This window comes from Macaca fascicularis, chromosome 14, assembly GCF_037993035.2.
Source record: "Macaca fascicularis isolate 582-1 chromosome 14, T2T-MFA8v1.1".
NCBI lineage: Eukaryota > Metazoa > Chordata > Mammalia > Primates > Cercopithecidae > Macaca > Macaca fascicularis.
The window spans coordinates 70,789,198-70,812,208 of NC_088388.1; the positions used below are offsets into that span (position 1 = coordinate 70,789,198).

General features: G+C 45.5%; 1 protein-coding gene and 1 pseudogene across 29 annotated transcripts in view; both read right to left on the bottom strand.

Moving 5' to 3' along the window:
- Positions 1-23,011, bottom strand: part of NUMA1 (nuclear mitotic apparatus protein 1) — an 81,162-nt gene that overhangs the window by 27,083 nt on the left and 31,068 nt on the right. For 19 of the 29 annotated variants that reach the window (XM_074014546.1, XM_015435420.3, XM_065529555.1 and 16 more), the window contains one exon: positions 7,629-7,702. In XM_074014546.1, the coding sequence (XP_073870647.1) occupies positions 7,629-7,670 (42 nt within the window). In that variant the 5' untranslated portion in view covers positions 7,671-7,702. Of the gene's footprint in view, positions 1-7,628; positions 7,703-11,903; positions 12,156-12,552; positions 12,766-13,012; positions 13,177-13,500; positions 14,025-23,011 lie in introns of those variants that run through there. The other 10 variants (XM_074014548.1, XM_065529551.1, XM_074014549.1 and 7 more) reach the window with 6 other exon arrangements.
- Positions 20,533-20,632, bottom strand: LOC123568882 (U6 spliceosomal RNA; annotated as a pseudogene).

Sequence of the window (23,011 nt, forward strand, 5' to 3'; positions counted from 1 at the left end):
TCCTTCCTTTGGCTTCAACTAAATAAAAGCTTAAACTCTCCTAAGATGTTCCAGCACTGGGAGTATACTTTTAGGCATAAAATGCTTTTGGAAGGATACACCAATAAATTGGTACTAACATTGCTTCTAAAGAGAGGAGTTTGACAGCAGGGAGTCTGAGGTGGGAAAAGAAAGGCTCTTACATTATAACTCTCTGTAGCTCTTGAATGTACTATAGCCCTTTGTATTTCTTGAATGTTTACATTATAAGTTTCTATATCTCTTGGATTTTTATATTATAGCCCTTTGTAGCTCTTGAGTTTTCAAATATCTATTCAAAACATAAATATTACATATATGCTATACACTCCCACAAAGATATAAAATCTTATTAACGCATTTTTATTCTTTCCACACATAAAACTCTGGCTGAGGGGAGAAGGGAAAAACAATAGGGGAACAAGATGATTTTTTAAAAAGTGGGTGGAGGGATCCAGGCGTGGTGGCTCACACCTGCAATCCTAGCACTTTGGGAGGCTGAGGCAGGAAGATCACTTGAGCTCAGGAGTTCAAGACGGGCCTGGGCAACATGGTGAAACCCTGTTCTACAAAAAATACAAAAAATTAGCCAGGTGTGGTGGCACACACCTGCAGTCCCAGCTACTTAGAAGGCTGAGGTGGGAGGATCACCTTAGCCCAGGGAGGTCGAGGCTGCAGTGAGCTGAGATTGCATCACTGTACTCTAGCCTGGGTGACAGAGCAAGACCCTGTCTCCAAAGGAAAAAAAAAAGAAAGAAAAGGAAAGGAAAAAAAATGGGGTGGGAATGAAAGAAGATGACGAGCTGGGCTGGGAATCTCAAAGAAAAACTTCTTATTCTGATTTAGTTGCCTGTTCCCATTCTTTGGCTTCAGATAGGCATACATCTAAATCAGTTTTTACCACTAGAAAATTCACCAGGGGTCACATGCATCAGGTACACAGGTTATTCAATAAGTATACACGTCGACTTCTACAGGAAAACCTCATGAATTCCATAGGCAGTAAAGTTCAGAAGTAATCTGAGCTGAAGTTTACTTTTTTATTACTATAAGAAGAAACGGTTTGCTAAGTTAATTATTCACATATTCAGCACTAAGAGGGGAGAGAGACTGAGCCTGCTTTAAGAAACAAGGTATTTTAAAGAACTTCAGCATAGTGGTTATGTGCAGACAACTAGATTCTATTGCTTATAAATGTATTCTCTATATTTGGGCTGGGAGCCAGTACATATACATTTTGGGCCCAGCTCCTCCAGAAACTTGCCAGCAACCTTTGTTATAAACTTTATTTCTCTCTGCACTAGTTTTCTCTCGTGCCAAATGGATGGAACCCCTACCTTATCTACTTCAAAGGACCAGTGTGAGCTCAAATGGATTATGGATGCATTTAAAAAACACATTTAAAAAAATACAAAGTAGGACAGGCGCAGTGGCTCACACCTGTAATCCCAGCACTTTGGGAGGCTGAGGTAGGGAGACTGCTTGAGGCTGGGAGTTTAGGATCACCTTGGGCAACATAACAGTACCTTGTCTCTACCAAATAAATAAATAAGCAAGCAAGCAAGCAAGCAAGCTGGACATGGTGCCTGTAAGTCCTAGCTACATAAGAGGCTGAGGTGGGTGGATCATTTGAGCCCAGGAGCTGGAGAAGTTACAATGAGCTATGATAGTGTCCCTGCACTGTGGCCTGGGAAACAGAGTGAGACATCTCAAAAAAAAAAAAAAAAAAAAAAAAAAAAGAGTATTAAACATAAGGCACTATTATGGCTAATAAAATTAAAATAATGAAGTAGATATAACATTTGTATTTCTTAACAGTTAAGTTAGCTGCATGCACTATAGAATTAAGAGGATTTTAAAAAATCAATGATTCCTCTACAGACATGATAGTATTTATTTCAGTTAAATACTTTCACTTTTTTTTTTTTTTTTTTTTTTTTTTTGAGACGGAGTCTCACTCTGTCCCCCTTGCTGGAGTGCAGTGGCCGGATCTCAGCTCACTGCAAGCTCCGCCTCCCGGGTTCAGGCCATTCTCCTGCCTCAGCCTCCCGAGTAGCTGGGACTACAGGCGCCCGCCACCTCGCCCGGCTAGTTTTTTTGTATTTTTTTTTTAGTAGAGACGGGGTTTCACTGTGTTAGCCAGGATGGTCTCGATCTCCTGACCTCGTGATCCACCCGTCTCGGCCTCCCAAAGTGCTGGGATTACAGGCTTGAGCCACCGCGCCCGGCCATACTTTCACATTTAGAAACAACTTTAAGGTCAGGTGCAGTGGCCCATGCTTGTAATCCCAGCACTTGGGGAGGCTGAGGCAGAAGGACTGCTTGAGGCCAGGAGTTCAAGACCAGCCTGGGCAACATAAGGAGACCCTGTCTCTACAAAATAATAATTAAAAAAAAATTATTAGCTGGGTGAGGTGGCTTGCGCCTGTATGCTACTGTAGTCCCTGCTACTTGGGAGGCTGATGTGGGAAGATCGCTTGAGCCCAGGAGGTCAAGGCTACAGTGAGCTATTATCACACCACTGCACTCTAGCCTGGGCAACTAGAGTGATTGAGACCCTGTCTCAAAAAAATAAATAAATAAATAAATAAATAAAACTTTTAGGCCAGGTGTGGTGGCTCATGCCTGTAATCCCAGTGCTTTGGGACGATGAGGAGGGAGGATCGATTGAGGCCAGAAGTTTGAGATCAGCCTAGGCCACAGAGCAAGACCCTGTCACCAAAAAATTAAAACAACAACAACAAAAAACAACAACAACAAAAAACAGCCCAGCATGGTGGTGCATGTCTGTGATGTCTATGGTCCTAGCTGCTCAGGAGGCTAAGGTGGGAGGCAGAGGATTGAGGGCAGGAGTTCCAGGCTGCCATGAATGCAACTGCATTCCAGCCTGGGTCACAGAGCAAGACCCTATCTCAAAAAGGGGAATCTTTTAGATGAATCCAAATTAAAACAGATTAAAAGTTTTTTAATGTGAAATAAAATGTGACTTATTGACATCTTAAAGAGTTTGCTAATATATTTATAAAATATTTATACTGTCTTTTGAAAAAAGCTCAATCTAATTGGTCAGGATAGGTCATTGTAAGTTTTCTAAGAAGATTCTGAAAACTTCAGGCCAAGATTCCATTTTACCTGCAGAAAATGGAGAGACTGCCAAGGCGAAACCATCTCCTATCAATACCTGCAATCTAGGTAAAACATTCAAGGGCTATGGATGCTTGTTCACTAACAAGACTAAAAAATCATACCAATTAGCTGATGTAAAGTCTCCTAAGGAATCTGGATTCATCACATATACCAATTGGGTAATAATCCAGCCACAGTTCCTTTCATGGATATAAAAAGACTTTTCTTCCTGTGAATTATTTAAAAGTTAAGGAAGTAGAGAAGTTCCTTCATCTCTAGTCAGGACATAAAACATGAGAGTGAGGACCAGGCTCACCATGTAACTTAAGAGTTGCCCTTTAGGATTGCAGGGTTGCTTAAGGTTGTCAAATCTTAAAATATCCTGTAACAGTTTATTCATTATTAACTGCTGTTTACAGAATAGTTTCAAGCTATAATTTAAGTATTAATAAAATAAACCACCAATTTATTTTTATGTTATAAATTACTGAAAATTAAGAAGACAAAAAACAGAACTCCCAATAATTCTAGTATTTTAATACAGGTACTTTTTCCATTTTGACGTATTTATTTCGTTTTTTCCTAGGTAATTTTATTTATTTATTTATTTATTTTTTTTTTTTTGAGACAGAGTCTCGCTCTGTCGCCCAGGCTGGAGTGCAGTGGCCAGATCTCAGCTCACTGCAAGCTCCGCCTCCCGGGTTTACGCTATTCTCCTGCCTCAGCCTCCCGAGTAGCTGGGACTACAAGCACCCGCCACCTTGCCCGGCTAGTTTTTTGTATTTTTTTAGTAGAGACGGGGTTTCACTGTGTTAGCCAGGATGGTCTCGATCTCCTGACCTCGTGATCCACCCGTCTCGGCCTCCCAAAGTGCTGGGATTACAGGCTTGAGCCACCGCGCCTGGCCAGTAATTTTTTTTAAACTGTAGTTGGAATTACCATGTGTGTGTATGTGTATGTTCTATGCCACTCTTCTCACTAACATAACAGATGCATTATTTCATGCTACTACAGTTTCATAAAATTTGCTTTAGCTCCACAACTTTTGTTTAAATTGAAAAAAATTCTCTATAACTATATTCATATATATTTTTAAAAGACAGGCTCTTGCTATGTTATAGGTTGGAGTGCAGCAGCTATTTACAGATGCAATCATGGCTAACTGCAACCTCAAACTCCTGGGCTCAAGCAATTCTCCCATCTCAGCTTCCCAAGTAGCTGGGACTACAGGTGTGCACTACTGAACCCGGCACATATAACAATACTTTTAACAATTTCATGCATGTTCTTTGTTTTTCTTTTTAGACAGGCTCTCACTCTATTGTCCAGGTTGGAGTGTAGTGGCACGATCACAACTCACTGCAGCTTCAACCTCCACAGCCTCAGGTGATCCTCCCACCTCAGCCTCCTGAGTAGCTAGAAGCACAGGAGCACACCACCACGCCCAGCTAATTTTTGTATTTTTTGAAGAGACAGGGTTTCGCCATGTTGCCCAGGGTGGTTGCAAACTTCTGAGCTCAAGTGATCCTCCACCTCAGCCTCCCAAAGTGCTGGGATTACAGGTGTGAGCTGGCCTCATGCATATTTACTGTGACTTTTGAGAAAAGGATATAAGTAGCTGCTATAAATAAAACTAGTCTTAGGCCAGGTGCAGTGGCTCATGCCTAACACTTTGGGAGGTCAAGGCGGGTGGATCGCTTGAGCTCAGGAAATCAAGACCAGCCTGGGAAAAAATGGCAAAACCAAGTCTTTACCAAAAATACAAAAAATTAGCCGGGCATGGTGGTGCATGACTGTGGTCCCAGCTACTAGAGAGGCTGAAGTGGGAGGACTGCTTGAGCCCAGGAGGTGGAGGCTGCAGTTAGCCGTGATCACACCACTGCATTCAAGCCTGGGTGACAGAGCAACACTGTCTCTAAATAAATAAATAAATAAAATTAGTCTTGTGTTTATTCTCTGTAACAGTAGTAGTCACTGTAAAAACAAGCCTAGAACCTAAATAAACAAACCAATCAACATAAAATGATGTGGCTAAAGAAGCCCCCAACATTCAGTTACTTGCATTGAATTAGAGATGTTGCTCAGGTTCCCCTAAAACCCAACCAGCCTTTTTGGGGGGAAATGCGAGGAGAGTAGGAGAAGGAAGAGACAATGTTCCTAATAGAGAATAAAACGGCATGCAATATAATTATAAAATATATAAATATAAAAATACCCATTTTAAGCTACACAAAAGAAAATTACATCCATTTCAGAAACTGAAGACTAAGAATGAATATTTTGTTCATTAAACATATATTTCCTCACTTAAGATTTGATCATGACTAAAACAACCTGTCTTATTAACTCAACCCTAACTGGAAATTAAAAATTCATTTCCTTTTAAATATTCTCTAATTTAAAAAAAAGTTGGCAGCCAGGTGCAGTGGCTTACGTCTGCCATCCCAACACTTTGGGAGACCAGGGTGGGAAGTTTGCTTGAGGTCAGAAGTTTGAGACCAGCCTGGGCAACTTAGAAAGACCCCATCTCTACAAAAAGTTTTTAAAAATTAGCATGGCATGTACCCCTGTGGTCCTAGCTACTTGGGAGGCTGAGGTGGAAGGACTGCTTGAGCCCCGAAGTTTGAGGTTACGGTGAACTATGATTACATCACTGTACTCCATCTAGGCAACAGAATGAGACTCTATGTCTGTTTTTTAAAAAAAGAAAAATGGTTGGCTCTCCAATTGGCCCTGATTAATCAGTACTCAGGGTGAATACTAAAATATCCTACTTCAACAAGCATGCCCAGGAAATATTTTAAATACGAAGAACTATGATTTATTGAGATATTATGCTAAATGACTGCAAGTGTGTGGGTACTTGTGCACACTAAATGTATCTCATTATCCTTGTAATAACCCCATGAGGTATTTTATTTTTTTCATGGTGCCAAGAAAAAGTAGAACTCTATGAGGTATTTTCATTTAAAATCATCCCCATTAAAAAAAAGATACTGGCCAGGCACGGTGGCTCACACCTGTAATCTCAGCACTCTGGGAGGCGAAGGAGGGCAGACCACGAAGTCAGGAGATGAAGACCATCCTAGCCAACATGGTGAAACCCGTCTCTACTAAAAATACAAAAAAATTAGCTGGGCGTGATGGTGTGCGCCTGTAGTCCCAGCGAGTCGGGAGGCTGAGGCAGGAGAACTGCTTAAACCCAGGAGGCAGAGGTTGCAGTGAGCCGAGATTGCGCCACTGCACCCCAGCCTGGCGACAGAGCAAGACTCCATCTCAAAAAAAAAAAAAAAAAAAAAAAAAAAAAGATACTGAGAGGCCAACTTGCTCTGGGTCAGAGGGACCAGCGCTGTGATTCCATGCTGGGCATCTGACTCTGAGGCCCATATTTATCACCACGCCCCATGGTCTCCTCTGTTTCTTTAGCTTTATTTATTTTTTATTTTTATATAGATTTTTGAAACATGGTCTCACTCTGTCGTCCAGGCTGGAGTGCAGTGGTACAATCATGACTCAGTGCAGCCTCAACCTTCATGGCTCAAGGGATCCTCCCACCTTAGCCTCCCAAGTAGCTGAGACTACAGGTGCACGACACCATGCCCAGCTGATTTTTTAATTTTCTGTAGAGATAGGGTTTTGCCATGTTGCCCAGGCTGGTCTTGAACTCTAGGGCTCAAGCGATCCTCCTGCCTCAGCCTCCCAAAGTGCTGGGATTACAGGTGTGAGCCACCACATCCAGCCTCTCTAGCTTTAAATATCCAATGCATCCTATTATTTTTTCATTTGCCATTGTCTGTGGCAGAAAATACATGAATGATCTAGCAAAAGAATTTTGATGGAGTAATCAGCAAGGCAACACTTGCTGATGGACAATGGCAACAGACAGAAAGGGGGGAAGAAAGTGACAAGAACCTTGTCCTAAGATTAAAGACCTTTGAAGACCAAAGTCCCTGCATATGTTGGTCACTAAGGTCAGCATTTACCCTTTTTTTTTTTTTTTTAATTTTTCAGACAGAGTCTCACTCTGTTGCCCAGGCTGGAGTACAATGGTGTGATCTTGGCTCACTGCAACCTCCGCCTCACGGGTTCAAGTGATTCTCCTGCCTCAGCCTCCCGAGTAGCTGGGAATACAGGTGCCCGCCACCACACCCAGTTAATTTTTGTATTTTTAGTAGAGACGGGGGCTTTCAACAGCTTGGCCAGGCTGGTCTTGAACTCCTGACCTCAGGTGATCCACCTGCCTTGGACTCCCCAAGTGCTGGGATTACAGGCATAAGCCACCATGCCCAGCCCACATTTAACCTTTTATTCAGAAAAATATACACAGAGCAGATGAAAATGCATTTCCATGCAGTCTAAAGGAAAACTATTTAGTCTAGAAATGAGAAGACTTTACATAGCCCTGGCTCCTACAAAACTCCTCTCCTAACCCTCTCAAGCTTCCTGGAGAAGTATAGCTAACAAAAGAGAGGAAGACTACTTACCCAAGAGAGGAGTGCGGCCCCCCGGGTGGCGTGAAGCGTCATCTTGGTGATACCAGACAGTCACTCCAATGCGCCTGGAACCCAAGAGAGGAAGAAAAGCAGTTAATCATATCAGATATCCATGGTCAAGAAATAAAGGTGAAATGGTTCCACATGCCAACTCTCAACACTGAAATCGCTCGTCACTGAATCCACCAAGACACCATGGGAATTTTTAGAAAGCTGAGTACACATGAAAATTACTATAGAGCTTATATCAGAGACGACAGGAAAGAATTGTGCATTTAACTCAATGTCTACCCCATGTAATTTTTCAGTTCCACAGAAAATACAACATTCAAAGTTGGTCTTCAACCCTACTCTTTGAGACATGATGCCCTTAAATATGGAACAAACATGGTTTTCAGGCAGACCTGGGTCTGGATGCTGATTTAATGTGACCAGGGTCATAGGACCTTAGACAAGCAACATCACCTCTTTTAGTCTTTTTCTTTTTTTTTTTTTTTTTTTTTTGAGACGGAGTCTCGCTCTGTCACCCAGGCTGGAGTGCAGTGGCCGGATCTCAGCTCACTGCAAGCTCCGCCTCCCGGGTTCACGCCACTCTCCTGCCTCAGCCTCCCGAGTAGCTGGGACTACAGGCGCCCGCCACCTCGCCCGGCTAGTTTTTTGTATTTTTTTTTAGTAGAGACGGGGTTTCACCGTGTTAACCAGGATGGTCTCGATCTCCCGACCTTGTGATCCGCCCGTCTCGGCCTCCCAAAGTGCTGGGATTACAGGCTTGAGCCACCGCGCCCGGCCAGTCTTTTTCTTTATCTGCAAAATGGGATCCACATACACCTCTCTGGGTTATTGTGATGCTTAAAGATAAAGCAAATAGGACGGTGCTTGGCACATGGTAGGTTGTCAATAAATAATTACTGTTCTTAAGCAAAAATGTTGATTTCCAGCTCTTTCTACAGGTACCCAAATTCTACCTAACAATACCCAAGTCCTTGGGGAAACTGTTCTAGTTTCTGGATTTTTATATCTTCCACAGAAATGTTTCACAAACATGGTTCAAATGGGGGATTGAGTATATTCAAACGTAGGTCTCTGGATGAGGTCAAGTCCAATTCTGGAGGAGATCCCATGGAATATTTAATGAAAATTAGGTACCTGTCCTGGTGTTCTCATCCCCAATTGCCTTTCCCATTGAGATTCTGCCACCTGCCTGCCAACCTACCCAAGAGACCACAGGCCAGATAACTAAATATTCACCAACACCTCCTAGCAGCCCTTACAATTTTCACTAATCTCCAGGGGCACAGTGAGCCCTGTCCCACCTCCTGCCACACGTGCTCAGTCTGTAACTACTCTAGAAGGAGGAACAAGAGTGGTAAGAGCCACATCGCCTATAAGTCTCCCCATATATTAGCATCTCCAGAGTGTGGGCTCTGCAGAACCAGACTACTGTATGCAAGTTGGGGATCAAGAAAGACACCATTCTTGCCCACAAGGTGCTCACTGTCTAGTAAGGGAAAGAGATACAAAAATCTGAAAATTCATTCCCCATTATCTCTTGGTCCTTCCTATCCAAGTATACTCTGTTTATCAGCCAACCGAAAGGTATTTTCTTAGTCCCTAAATATGATCATCCTCGCCGGGAGTGGTGGCTTACGCCTGTAATCCCAGCACTTTGAGAGGCCAAGGCAGGTGGATCACAAGGTCAGCAGATTGAGACCATCCTGGCTAAAACGGTGAAACCCCGTCTCTACTAAAAATACAAAAAAATTAGTCAGGCGTGGTGGCAGGCGCCTGTAGTCCCAGCTACTCGGGAGGCTGAGGCAGGAGAATGGCGTGAACCCGGGAGGCGGAGCTTGCAGTGAACTGAGATTGTGCCACTGCACTCCAGCCTGGGTGACAGAGCGAGACTCCATCTCAAAACAACAACAACAACAACAACAATAAAAATATATATATATATATGTGTGTGTGTGTGTGTGTGTGTGTGTGTGATCATCCTGTGCTAGAAGCTACACAGAAAATGAGACAATGACATGGTCCTTGCCTTTGAGGGGCTTATAGCAGGGGAGGGAGTAAAATTAAACATACATGAAGCACTAATAGAAGAAAATAATTAAATGCTAAATATAACTAAATGCTAATTACAATTAAGTGCTTCCTGACCCTGCATAATCCAACATGATTCCACATGTCATGCCAGCATCAGTCTTGGAAATGAGCCAATTCACCTGGGCTTTGGCAAGGGCAAATGAAATGGTTAAGAGAGCTCTCAGGAGGGCAAAGAAGCTAAGGGGCTTATGTTCCTCAGTCTTGGATGATTATCATCAAGTATGCTCTATCCATGGGCAAGATTGTATAGCCCTTGAGGACAGGCATAGATGGATGCAGATAGCCCCAAGTACTGCACTGCAATAAGGCTTTTCTGTGGTTGACAAAACTAAAGCTTGAGGGACCACACTTGGCTCTGTGGTGGGGCGGCAACAGCCAGACACTCAACTGGGGCTTCTTTAAAAAAAGGCCTCTGAGCTATTAAATCACAAGGAATGAGGCTGAGATCACCTCTCCCCCATCCTCACTGCTGCTTATAGACTTGCAGTCTTTTTGATGAGGCCCAACACTTCAGTCAGAAATTTTATTTGCAACTGTAGGCAGATCTTGCCCCCTTTGAAAGATTCACAGCTGTGCTACTAAAAATGTCCTGAGGTTTAACCAACCTCTTCATCTCAGAGGCAAAACATACAACCCTGAGGTCCTCCCAGGAGAGCCTGTCTAAAACTAGTTCCACTGCTCAAGAAAATGAGTGTCAAGGCTAATATTCTTTTCTGTGTTCCCCAGGCACAGAAATACGAGGAACCCAATATTCACCACTAGGAACTCCTGAAGGACCTTGTCTGCTCTTCAGGTCTAAGCCTGTAAAGAGGTACTTTCTTAGAGCTAGAATATCAGGGTGAGAGGCTTCAGGAGAGCCCCAGCCATTCCCTTTTCTCTGGGTAAGGAATGACTGAAGCCAGGAGCACAGCTAAGTCTTCTACATTGGGACTATAGCTTTAAGCAGACTTTGGCTGGGAACCCAAGGGCTCCCAGTCAGAGTACCATCCTCCCCACCCTCCCTCTGAAATCTGAGGCAGGCCCCACCCAGTACACTGGGTGATGCTGATGGAAAAACAGATCCTTGCAATGGTAGCCTGGAACCATTTCACAGAAGGATCTGCTGAGATCCACCCCAGCTGGATCAGGCACCCCCGCAACCCTCACTCAATAAACAAAGAAACAAAAGGCCAGGCCCTCTGAGGGTACCTTTGGAGTTCCCATCTACCTGATTCTCTGAGAAAGAAATTCCCCCAGAATCTAAAACAGAGGCCTCACTGAGCTGGTAAGGCACCCTCTCTTTTCCCTGGTCTCAAGAAGTAACCAAGGACACAGAAGCAGTTACGTTATAAACTTAAGGCCCTGCATCCTTTTTACATTTCCCAAACTGAGACAAGGCAGCTCCCCGGCATCGGGACCAATTCCCACATTTATAGTAACTCCTCTGTTTCCAGAAAATAAGTATCAAGATAAGGAAAGTGACACTAAAGAGACATGCAGCCACTTTGCTTGTACCCTCTCTGGACCTTAAAGAGTTAAAGTCTAGCCATTATTTCCTACCAGGGCTGAAGCTAATACAAACCACCTGCTCAGACGCAAGAAGCGGGACCAGAGGGTCAAGTTGCTGAGCTCTGGAGTCTGTTCTGAAAAAGCTTCAGTTTTAAGTACAGAACAAGTGATAGGCCAAAGGCCAGAGGGTCTGAGCTGCAGCAGTACTGCTCTCCTTACCCCGGCCCTGGCCTGGGTGCCAGCTTCTTTGAGACTGCCTCTTAGCCACTTATTGCCCATCAAGGGAACACCAGCCCTACCTCAAGATAACACCAAAGTGACCTTTGGTCCCAGAGAGTTGTTAAACTACACGTATCTGTCAGTTCATGGGCCCTTGCTTCTGCTGAACCCTCATTCTCTTAGTGCTAACTCCCACTCCCAGAATTTCAGGGCCCAAAGCCCACACAAGCTCCCACCTCAAAGGGTCCTTCCCAGAACCCCACCCCCTTCTCCACCTGATAGTTCCAAAGGACTACAGCCTCACAGCTCACAAAGGAAATGGCTGCCCCATCTGTGCGCCAGTGCTCACTTGCAAAATTTACTACCACTTACCCTGAGACCCTGCCTGCCTGTAGCCTAAGAATTCCATGCTCTGTACCCCTTTCTTAGAAAGATACCCATCTGAGAGACACTCACATGCAAAGAGTGAAAATCCTGATCTTGGGGCTCCTCCTCCTCCTCCAACTCTGGGACAGATAGGTCAGGAGGCACACGCAAGCAAACACTCAGACTTCACCTGGCAGGTTACCCCAGAGGGGCCAAGCCACCTTGCCCTAGGCTAACAAGCTATAAAAACAGCATAGGAAATACGCTAGTACATCCCCTGCCTCTGAGAAGATAAAAGGCAAAAGGACCAGTGGCTCCAAGAGACGCCATACAGAGAAAAACAATCTTTTTCAATTCCTGGGGAGGACTGGGTAGACCGTCTGGTCCAAGTCCAAAGAGTTTCCTGAGGTCAGGGGCAAACCAGTTTGGTCCTTCTAAAGGGACTAGCTTGGGCTCAGGCCTCCTCCTCTTAACAGACCACCCCATCTTTGTAGCCTAGAGTTTGGCACAGAACCCCAAGGCCCTGGAGAGGAACAACAGAGGGATTGCAGGGGAAACCAAGATTCTCTGATTTCTTCAAAAGTGGCTTACTGATGTCTGCCCCTTCTCCCCACGCTCTGGAGGGTCCAGATCAGGATTATGGCAAAAGAGCTGCAATCAGGAACTAGACCCGCAACCAGGCTCGCAGCCATGTATTGTACAGAGGCGCGTACATACACACTTACACACACACACTCACCTGGGCTCCCACCACTATATTCACACACCCTGGTCCCTACTAGCTGACAAAATGAACCCTTTTTTTACTGCCCACCACCGCGCACACACCCAGGGCCTCACACACCCAGGGCCTCACGCAGAAATGGTGAAGCCCTCTCATGAGCTGCCTCTACAGCTCAACGGGCAGGCGCACACGCTTTCCTTCTCTGAACAAAAACATGCTGACATCTACGCAAGGGGGGAAAGAAAGCAACCCTTTGCTCTGAAAGGCGCCAGCTCCCGGATGTTGGCAAGCTCTACTCCACAGCGCCTGTTTCTGAGTATGTTTACTTGCTCTCCCTCTTCTCTCCCTCCCCTTTAAGGATGGCGCAGGAAAGGGAGGTGAGGGGGGAGAATCCACCCCACTCCCTCTTCCATGTTTGAACAAAAACCCAGAGAAACAGTGAGAAAGAAAAAGTCTCGGTGCAGGGGGGCCTTACCAGACTCCTAAAGCCAAACGCATCTACAGGTTTTAATCCGCCATTAGCATTTAAATCTTGAAAGGAGAGGAGGAAGGGGGGGCCAGTGGAAAGTAACCCCACACACAAAAGAAAAGTTGTTGGTTTTCTTCTCAGTCTGCCTGGCAGGAGCGATCTTCCTGGCTGACAGCCAGAAGTGCGTCACAGCCAGGAGTCTGCTTTCTTTAAAGGCACAGCAAGCTTCCCTGATCTGGGAGCGACAGCAAGCAGGGGACTCTCAGTGGGGGTGGGGCCCAGAGGGAGGGGGTGCACTGGAGAGGAGGGGCTGCAAAGGGGAAGGCTGGAGGCTTGGTCCACGAACAAGAAAAGCAGGACGAATGGGGGTGGCGGATTGCGGGTGAAGGCACAAGCAGGCAGGCAAAATTACAGAACTCCAACAGCAGCAAGAGTCAAGGCAAACTGTGGCGTAAACACACAAAACACATCTCACAGTGGCCTGCCTGACAAACCTGGGATCAACCGGACACTCCCCCTTCGCTCTGTTTTCCACCCAGAGTTTAAGGCAGCAGTAATAATCTGTCCATCTCTCTGGACAGCAATGGAAGGGTAGGACAAGGGCTGTCCTGATAATTAGATCAGCCCCTGCCTGGCGGACCGCAGGGCAGGGAGGAAGACCCGGGAACAGAGGCTTTGAAGAACAAGCAACATGCAGGCCCTTTGATCGGGGGCAGCTTCCTACCGGCCCCAGGGCAGGCTGTGTCTTTAAGCACAACCACGCCGCTCACACACAAAGCACCCTGCCACCTTCCATGGGCACCGCCTGCCCTGCTCTGGGACACGGCCACCCCCTAAGTCCATTCCCCGAGGGAATCTCTCCAGCCCATACCTTCTGCGTGGCAAGGCCAGGATGCCGTGCTGTGCCCGCTCCTCCCCCTCCGCCACCCAAACAAGAAGCCCAGGCAGATTCTGGCCCTGGAGTACAGGCCTGCGCTGTCCTGTGCTGCGTGCTATTGTCGGCTGTGGAATGGCCGCCAAAATCCCAGCTGTGCTGCCAGAACCTAATCCCCTGTTCCGCTGAGCATTTGTGGGGAGGGGCTGAGGGGCCAAGGCACGAGACCGAGTACTCTAGGCACTGGCTGCAGCCCTTAACAGACGCAGGCACCGGGACTTGTAGGCTCTGCTTCTCCTACATGGCTGAAAACAAAAGATGTCTGACTCTTAGAAGACAAAACCACAGCATTTCCCCCCACTACATAGCGACCATCACCAAGGTTGAAAGGGAAGCCCACCAGATGGTCAACAGACACCGCCTAATCTTATGCCACAAACATTTATTGAGCACCTACTATGTGTAAGGCACTCCTATAGGAAACTGTAGGAAGTATACAAAGATGAATTAATTAAGCCCCAGCATCTGCACTGAGGTAGGTTGTAATTCCACAGGAGATATGAAATGTGACTTGAAGATTAATTTCAAACTGGTGTACTACTTTCCATAAAAGCTGTAAAGAAAAATTCTAACCAGTTTAGAGTAGGGAAGGATTACGAAAATGAAGTGCCATTTTAATTTGGACCTTGAAACACACAGGTAGCATTTCCCCAGATGGAAACAGAGAGGTGTGGGGAGGAAGAAGAAGCAGAGAGGAGGCATGGAAGCAGTAGGAGAAAAGGCTTGAAGAGTGAGGTGGGGTCAGAGAGCTAGGAGGATCTTGAACCTCAAACCAAGGAATCAAATATTTGTAAGTTTATTTGTTTGTTATTAACACAGAGCTGTGGTATGACAAAAACGGTGCCCCAAGTTTATTATGATATATACCTGAATGAGACCAGCAGCAATGAGGTGAGTCAGGAGGCTGCAGTCAGCAGACAGGTAATGAGGGCACACAAGAGGGTAAGAAAGAATGGAAAGGGGGCTTGGCACGACGGCTCACACCTGTAATCCCAGCACTTTGGGTGGATCACTGGAGCCCGAGAGTTTGAGACCAGCGCGGGCAACATAGGGAGATCCCATCTCTACAAAATTTCATGAATAAAAAATTAGCCGGGTGTGGTGGCCCGCACCTATAGTTCCAGCTACTCGGGAGGCTGAGGTGGGAGGATCACTTGAACCCAGGTGGAAGCTACAGTGAGAGACATTGTGGAGACAGGGTAAAGAACGGACAGGAGGCAGAGAGAGGAACTGTACAGGGGAGAAAAGTATGAGGGATGATATGAAGAATTAAACTGAGGAGATGACAGGATGTCAGAAGAAGAGAGAAAACAGAGTATAATAAGTAGTAGCTGGTGGGTCACAGTGGCTCATGCCTGTAATCCCAGCACTTTGAGAGGCCAGCCTGGGCAACATGGCGAAACCCTGTTTCTACCAAAAAATACAAAAAACCACAGAAAAACACAAAAACACAAAATTAGCCAAGTGGAGTTCTTTTTTTTCTTTTTTTTTTTTTAAGAGGCAGGGTCTCACTCTGTCACCCAGGCTGAAATGCAGTGGCAAGATCATAGCTCACTGTAACCTCAAACTTCTGGGATCAAGTGATCCACCTGCCTCAGCGTCCCAAGTAGTGGGAGTACAGGTGTGTGCCACCATGCCTGGCTAATTTTTTTTTTTTTTCTGTAGAGACAGGGTCTCACTATGTTGCCTAGGCACAGCATTATTATAAATTCTTCTCTAAAAATTCTATGCTTCTCCCAAAGCCCTGGGATTACAGGCATGAACCACCACACCTGGCCCAGAGTTGTCTTTGTCTTTTTCTACTAGGAGGTATACTATAGAGGTCACAATCATTGGCTACAGTTTATAACATACAGGCTAAAATGTTTTACACATAAGACAACCAGTAAAACGTCATGATTTACAAACAAATCAGTGTCTTTTTTAGTGTCAAAGACCCAGCTACTCAGGAGGCTAAGATGGGAGAATTGCTTGAACGCGGAATGAGCAGAGATCATGCCACTGCACTCCAGCCTGGGTGCCAGAGTAAGACTCTGTCTCAATAAATACATAAATGGACAGATAGATAGATAGACAGAAAGACATATAGTAGCTAATGCTTACTGAGTGCATACTGTGTACCTGACACTATTCTACTGACCTAACATGTACGAACTCATTAATCTTAAAAACTCCCTTATGAAGTAGGTACCTTTATCACCCAACCTTAGAGAGGAGGAAATTGAGCTACGAGACTAAATAATTTGCCAAGATCACACAGCAAGTAAATGGTAGAAGTCTCTACCACAAGCTGCTAACTATTTGATGTTGGCAGGAAACTTCTGAGCTTTAGTACCCCTATTTGTAAAATAAGAATAAAGACACCTGTTATAAAAAAGTGATGAAAATTAATGAAAATTAATTCAATAACACCTATAAGGTGTCCAACACACTGGCTAGCATGTAAGGCATGGATGGGTGCTTCCTGCAGACTAATTCCTGTTTGGCATTTTGGTCCCTTGTCACCAAGGTGTCCAAACAGAAGTTGGCTCACCAATTGTCTGGGAAGCCAGAGAGGGTATTCTGCCTGGAGCAGGAGGCTGGATCCTCTGTCTGTCTGCCTTCTTCCCATCAATCTGCCTCTCTACGTTTTACTTTAGGGTCCAGCTCAAGTATTTAATATATTTGATTTAATATTCCTAACTCCTCAAATACTTAACAGTTAACAGGGGTTACCTTGGGGGAGGAGTTAGATTGTAGGGAACATTCACTTGGGGACATTCTATGCTGTATGTTTTTTTTTTTTTGAGATGGAGTCTTGCCCTGTCACCCAGGCTGGAGTACAATGGCATGATCTTGGCTCAATGCAACCTCCATCTCCTGGGTTCAAACAATTCTCCTGCCACAGCCTACCAAGTAGCTGGGATTTATAGGCACCTGCCCCCATGCCCAGCTGACTTTTGTATTTTCAGTAGAGACAGGGTTTGACCATGTTGGCCAGGCTGGTCTCGAACTCCTGACCTTGTGATCTGCCCACCTTAGGCTCCCAAAGTGCTGATTACAGGTGTGAGCCACCATGCCTGGCCTTGCATTTATTTTTAATAATCTTATATTACACTGGTGGTAAGAAAAATGTAACTACCTCTTACTCTTGGCACTTATGTGTATATGCATGAAAGTCTTGTCTTCACATCTAGAATGGAAATTCCTCAAGGACAAAAACCAGTTCTACCTCTCTCTCTCTGTGATCCCCCATAACACCTAGCACACTAGCACTCCTTAAATCTGCTTCTCCAAACTACATCTGGATGTCAGGTTTACAAATTCAACTTTCTGGCCACCAGAGAATGACTGTGGTGGGCGGTTGGGATGAGATGGGGGTGGGGGTCAGACCAAGGATAATTGCTGTAGGCTCCCCATGACCCTGCTGCTGCTTCCAGGCCCTGTAGGCTATTCCCACTGTATGATTTGTAGTCTGTAGTTACCAATCACTATTAGCAGGAAGAGAAGTTCTTATTCAAAGGAGCACCGTGAAAGCAAAAGCAAAGCAGATACCAAAACTTTTATAGAAAAGCAAAGTGGCAAACATAATTGTTTGGGGTTTTGTTTTTTGTTTTCTTGAGACAGAGTCTCACTCTGTCACCCTGGCTTGAGTGCAAGTGGTACAATCATGGCTCACTGCAGCCTCAGCCTCCTGGGCTCAAACAATCCTCCCACCTCGGCCTCTATAGTAGTTGGGACTACAGGTGCGTGCCACCACGCCTGAATAATTTTTGTATTTTTTTTGTAGAGACAGTTTCACCATGTTGCCCAGGCTGGTCTCAAACTCCTGGGCTCAAGTGATCTGCCTGCTTCAGCCTCCCAAAGTGCTAGGATTACAGGCATGAGGCATCACAGGCCTGGCCAAACTTAAAGACTGGCATTATCAATGCTCCAGAAAATGTATAAGGCGAAAATAGGAGGGAGGCCTGCTAAAACTGTCCTGGCCACATATGGCAATGGGTCAGCCCTGAAGTTTCCTAGCCCAGATAGAACTGACACTGTCTCAAAAAGTCTCCCCAGCCTGGCCCCTTGCTCTAAACTCAAGGCAACAGCTTCCAGCTGTGCAGCTTCTTAAAAGGCTGAACCTTCCCCTGGAACCCCTCTGCAAAGCTGCCAAGTTTCTGGGCCAGCTCTTCAGGGCAGCCCAAGGAGCCTGGCCAGTTTCTCCAGCATTTCCCTCCTCTTCCTCCCGCCTGTGGCAGCAGCAGAATTTCCACAGCTCCTCTCACAGCCTAGACAGGCAGCAGGCAGCCACATGGCTCCTGCCTGATTCTTACTGTCCCCAAAAGAGTGGGAAAGGAGTGGTAAAACCTTTCTAGAAAAAGAGAAGAAGGGTCAGGCATGGTGGCTTACACCTGTAATCCCAGCACTTTGGGAGGCTGAAGCAGGCAGATCACCTGAGGTTGGGAATTCGAGACCAGCCCGACCAACATGGAGAAACCCCATCTCTACTAAAATTACAAAATTAGCTGGGTGTGGTGGTGCAGGCCTGTAATTCCAGCTACTCGGGAGGCTGAGGCAGGAGAATCGCTTGAACCCGGGAGGCGGAGGTTGTGGTGAGCCAAGATTGTGCCATTGCACTCTACCCTGGGCAACAAGGGTGAAACTCCATCTCAAAAAAAGAAAGAAAAAGAGAAGAAAAGAAAGGCGTTGGGGGTGGGGGTGGGGGAGGGAGAGGGAGAGGGAAAGAGAGAGACAGAGAGAGAAAGGAACGAAGGAAGGAAAAGAGAAGGGAAGGAAGGAAGGAAAGAAATTACTTTAAATTTGGTAGGGAGGGCTGGGCACAGTGGCTCACGCCTTAATCCCAGAACTTTGGGAGGTTGAGGCGGGCAGATCGCTTGAGCTCAAGAGTTCAAGACCAGACTTTCCAACGTGGCAAAATCCCATGTCTACTAAAAATACAAAAATTAGCTGAGTGTGGTGGCAGGAGCCTGTAATTTCAGCTACTTGGGAGGCTGAGGCAAGAATCACTTGAATCTGGCCGGGCGCGGTGGCTCAAGCCTGTAATCCCAGCACTTTGGGAGGCCGAGACGGGCGGATCACAAGGTCAGGAGATCGAGACTATCCTGGCTAACATGGTGAAACCCCGTCTCTACTAAAAATACAAAAAACTAGCCGGGCGTGGTGGCGGGCGCCTGTAGTCTCAGCTACTTGGGAGGCTGAGGCGGGAGAATGGCGTGAACCCGGGAGGCGGAGCTTGCAGTGAGCCGAGATCACGCCACTGCACTCCAGCCTGGGAGACACAGCGAGACTCCGTCTCAAAAAAAAAAAAAAAAAAAAAAAAATCACTTGAATCCAGGAGGAGGAGGTTGCAGTGAGCTGAGACTGTGCCACTGCACTTCAGTCTGGGTGACAGAGTGGGACTCCGTCACAAAAAAAGAAAAATAAATAATTTTAAATTAAAATAAATAAATTTCAGTAGAGTTCAGATAGAGGTTGAAGGAGGGTGGTGACTGGTTAGGAGCACAAAGGTTATTTCAAAGGGTCAGGTGATGCTCCTGCCTCAGTCTCCTGAGTAGCTAGGACTACAGGCATATGTCATTGTACCAGGATTTATATTATCATTTTTGAAAGTTTAAACAAAAAAAGACTGGAGCTGGGTGTGGTGGCTCATACCTGTAATCCCAGAACTTTGGGAGGCCAAGGTGGGAGGATAATTTGAGCTCAGGAGTTCAAATTCCTCAGGAGTTCAAGACCAGCCTGGGTAACATAGCGAGATCCCCGTCTCTACAGAAAATAAAAGAATTAGCCGGACATGGTGGTGTGCGCCTGTAGTCCTAGCTACTCAGGAGGCTGAGGTGGGAGGATTGCTTGAGTCCAGGAGTTTGAGGTTATAGTGAGCTATGATCACGCCACTGCACTCTAGCCTGGGCAATAGAGCAAGACATGTCTCAAAAAACAAAAAGAAATAAATACTAGGAGAGTTCAAGTCCCCAATCATCCCCATGGGATGATTGTAACACAAATAATCAGCCTGGCATTCAATGCCCTCCATGACCTGTAACTTCTAGAGTTCTAGCTTCTAGAGTCGTTATTCCCTTACCCAAACCCTCCACTCTGCCAGGCAGGTCTATAAAGTTACAGATTGTCAGCCAGGCGCGGTGGCTCACGCCTGTAATCCCAGCACTTTGGGAGGCTGAGGCGGGCGGATCACTTGAGGTCAGGAGATGGAGATCATCCTGGCTAACACGGTGAAAACCCGTCTCTACTAAAAATAGGCGTGATGGCAGACACCTGTAGTCCCAGTTACTCAGGAGGCTAAGGCAGGAGAATGGCGTGAACCCAGGAGGCAGAGGTTGCAGTGAGCCGAGATTGAACCACTGCACTCCAGCCTGGGCGGCAGAGCGAGACTCCGTCTCAAAAAAAAAAAAAAAAAAAAAGTTACAGATTGTCCAGAGGATTAGACAAGATGACCGCAGGGGACACGCTCTGGATTAGCTACGAATTACAACAGTAACAGCAACGACAATGATAGACTTTATGATGCCAGGACATAAGTGACAGAGAAAAGACTAGAAGGCATTGTATTGGGCAGTTTTATTTTACTTTATTTTTTAAATAAAATTTAAAAAAACATATGGAACTCTTCACAAATTTGCATGTCATCCTTGCACAGGGGCCATGCTCATCTCTGTATGGTTCCTATTTTATTTTGTTCCACTTTTAGTACACATGCTGCCGAGGCGAGCACTGGGTAGTTTTTAAAATGAGGAAATCTGAGGCTCTGAGGCTCAGGAATTAGGTAACTTAAATGATTTAGTCGTGTAAATAGTAAGTTGTCTACCTTGTCCCTATATTATCCTTTTTTTTTTTTTTTTTTTTTTGAGATGGAGTCTCGCTCTGTCACCCAGGTTGGGGTGCAGTGGTGCGATCTCAGCTCACCGCAACCTCTGCCTCCCAGATTCATGTGATTTTTGCACCTCAGCCTCCCGAGTAGTTGGGATAATAGGCATGAACCACTGTACCCAGTTAGCCTATATTATTCTCTACAGCTGTTAAACAGACAATCATTGAGTGAATTAATAAAAGCTAGCACATTCTCAGCGAATCGAAGAAGCCGTGTGCTTTTCCTCATGAAAATCAACTTTTTTTATTTCTTGAGACAGAGTTTTGCTCTTGTCCCCACGCTAGAGTGCAATGGCACGATCTCAGCTCACTGCAACCTCCACCTCCCGGGTTCAAGCGATTCTTCTGCCTCAGCCTCCCAAATAGCTGGGATTACAGGCGCCCGCCAACACGCTGGGCTAATTTTTTGTATTTTTAGTAGAGATGGGGTTTCACCATGCTGGGCTTGAACTCCTAACCTCAGGTGATCCACCTGCCTGGGCCTCCCAAAGTGCTGGAATTACAGGAGTAAGGCACCGCACCAGGCCGAAAATCAACTTCTTAATCAAAATAATCAAACACCTCCACTTTCAAAACTAATCACTAAAGAATTTTTTTCTGAGAATCCGAGAGCTTTACAAACATTAAAGAACCAAAACTCCTCTGAAAACAGCAAACACCAAGAAAAGCCTTCTACTAGAAGGGATGTTGGCAATATCTCAAGGATGAGAGGGGGAGGCTGTAAGGAAACGCTGGTGCTAAAGGGAAGGACTGCTGTTTCAGGAGCCTGACCTTGAGCTTATTTACCATGGCCTCATTCTCCCTCTCCAGAGGATAGTGGCTAATTAATGAGGCAGTGTTGGTAAGCCTGAGGCTTCCTGGGGAGAAAAGCAGAGGGCAAATCAAAACCCAGAGAGGATTCATTATAACATCCAACAGGCCCACTCAGTTCTCTTTCAAGAAGGCCTTTCTACAAAACAGCTAAGAACCTCTCCACCCTGTTTCACTGTCACAGAGGAGTAAAACGGCTCTGTCCCTACAGGCAACATATGAACATATCTAGCACGTTTGCTCACAAACACAGAATTAATTATAAGAAATGCGAAAGAACCTGAAACGGAGGGGGAATACTCTTACTGCAGACAGCCTCCATGATGGTAGAAAACACACCAGATCTGGTGTTGAAAGCCCCTGGAGGGGGGATGGGTCACTTACTAGCGATGTGGCTTAATGCAAGTCACAGAGGCAAATTACTGAGACCCAAGCTAGGGTCAGATCAGCTCTAAAGTACCTTTTCAGGGCCAGGCACAGTTGCTCATGCTTGTAATCCCAGCACTTTTGGAGGCCAAGATTGGAGGATCACTTGAGCCAAGGAATTTGAGACCAGTGTGGGCAACATAGTGAGACCCTGTCTCAAAAAAAAAAAAAAAAAATATATATATATATATATATATATATATATGTGTGTGTGTAAATATATATGTGTGTGTGTGCGTGTGTATATATATATATATTTGCCTATCCATCTATCTATAGATACATAGATAAGTAAATATATATCAAAAAATGAAAATTGGCTGGGCATGGTGGTGCGTGTCTGTAGTACTGGCAACTTGGGAGGTTAAGGTGGGAGGATCACTTGAGCCCAGGAGTTTGAGGTTACAGTGGGCTATGATCGTGCCACTGCACTCTAGCCTGGGCAACAGAGTGAGACCCTGTCTCTAAAATAAATAAATAAATAAATAAAGTACCTTTCCACTCCAAAAATTCCCATGATTCTTTCCACAGGATACCACTCTCAACAACAAATCTTGTAGTAGAACTCATCTCCTCAGAATCTGGTCAAAACATCACTAGTTAGGGTGTTCTTTCCAAAAAATAGCAAATCTCCTAGAAACAGGCACACTGTGTGTTACCCTATTAGGACCCATCCCCAAAGCGAGGCACATATGGGTGCTTCATTAATACTCTGTTGAAAGGAGGTCCTTGGAAACTGGTAGTACCAACTTAGCATGGCATACAATGAAAGGTGACTGGAGCCACACTTGAGGAACTACAAGGCAGCTTTTCATAAATAAAAGCCACAAAATGCAATTTATAACTACATCTGTCTAAACAGCCTAAAGAAAAGTAGCTTTCTATACCTAGGTCTTCACCCCTTCTCCTCCCCACTGCTCTACTTTATCATCCCTGTCCTACACAGTACTGAGACCCCTGTCTTTCTG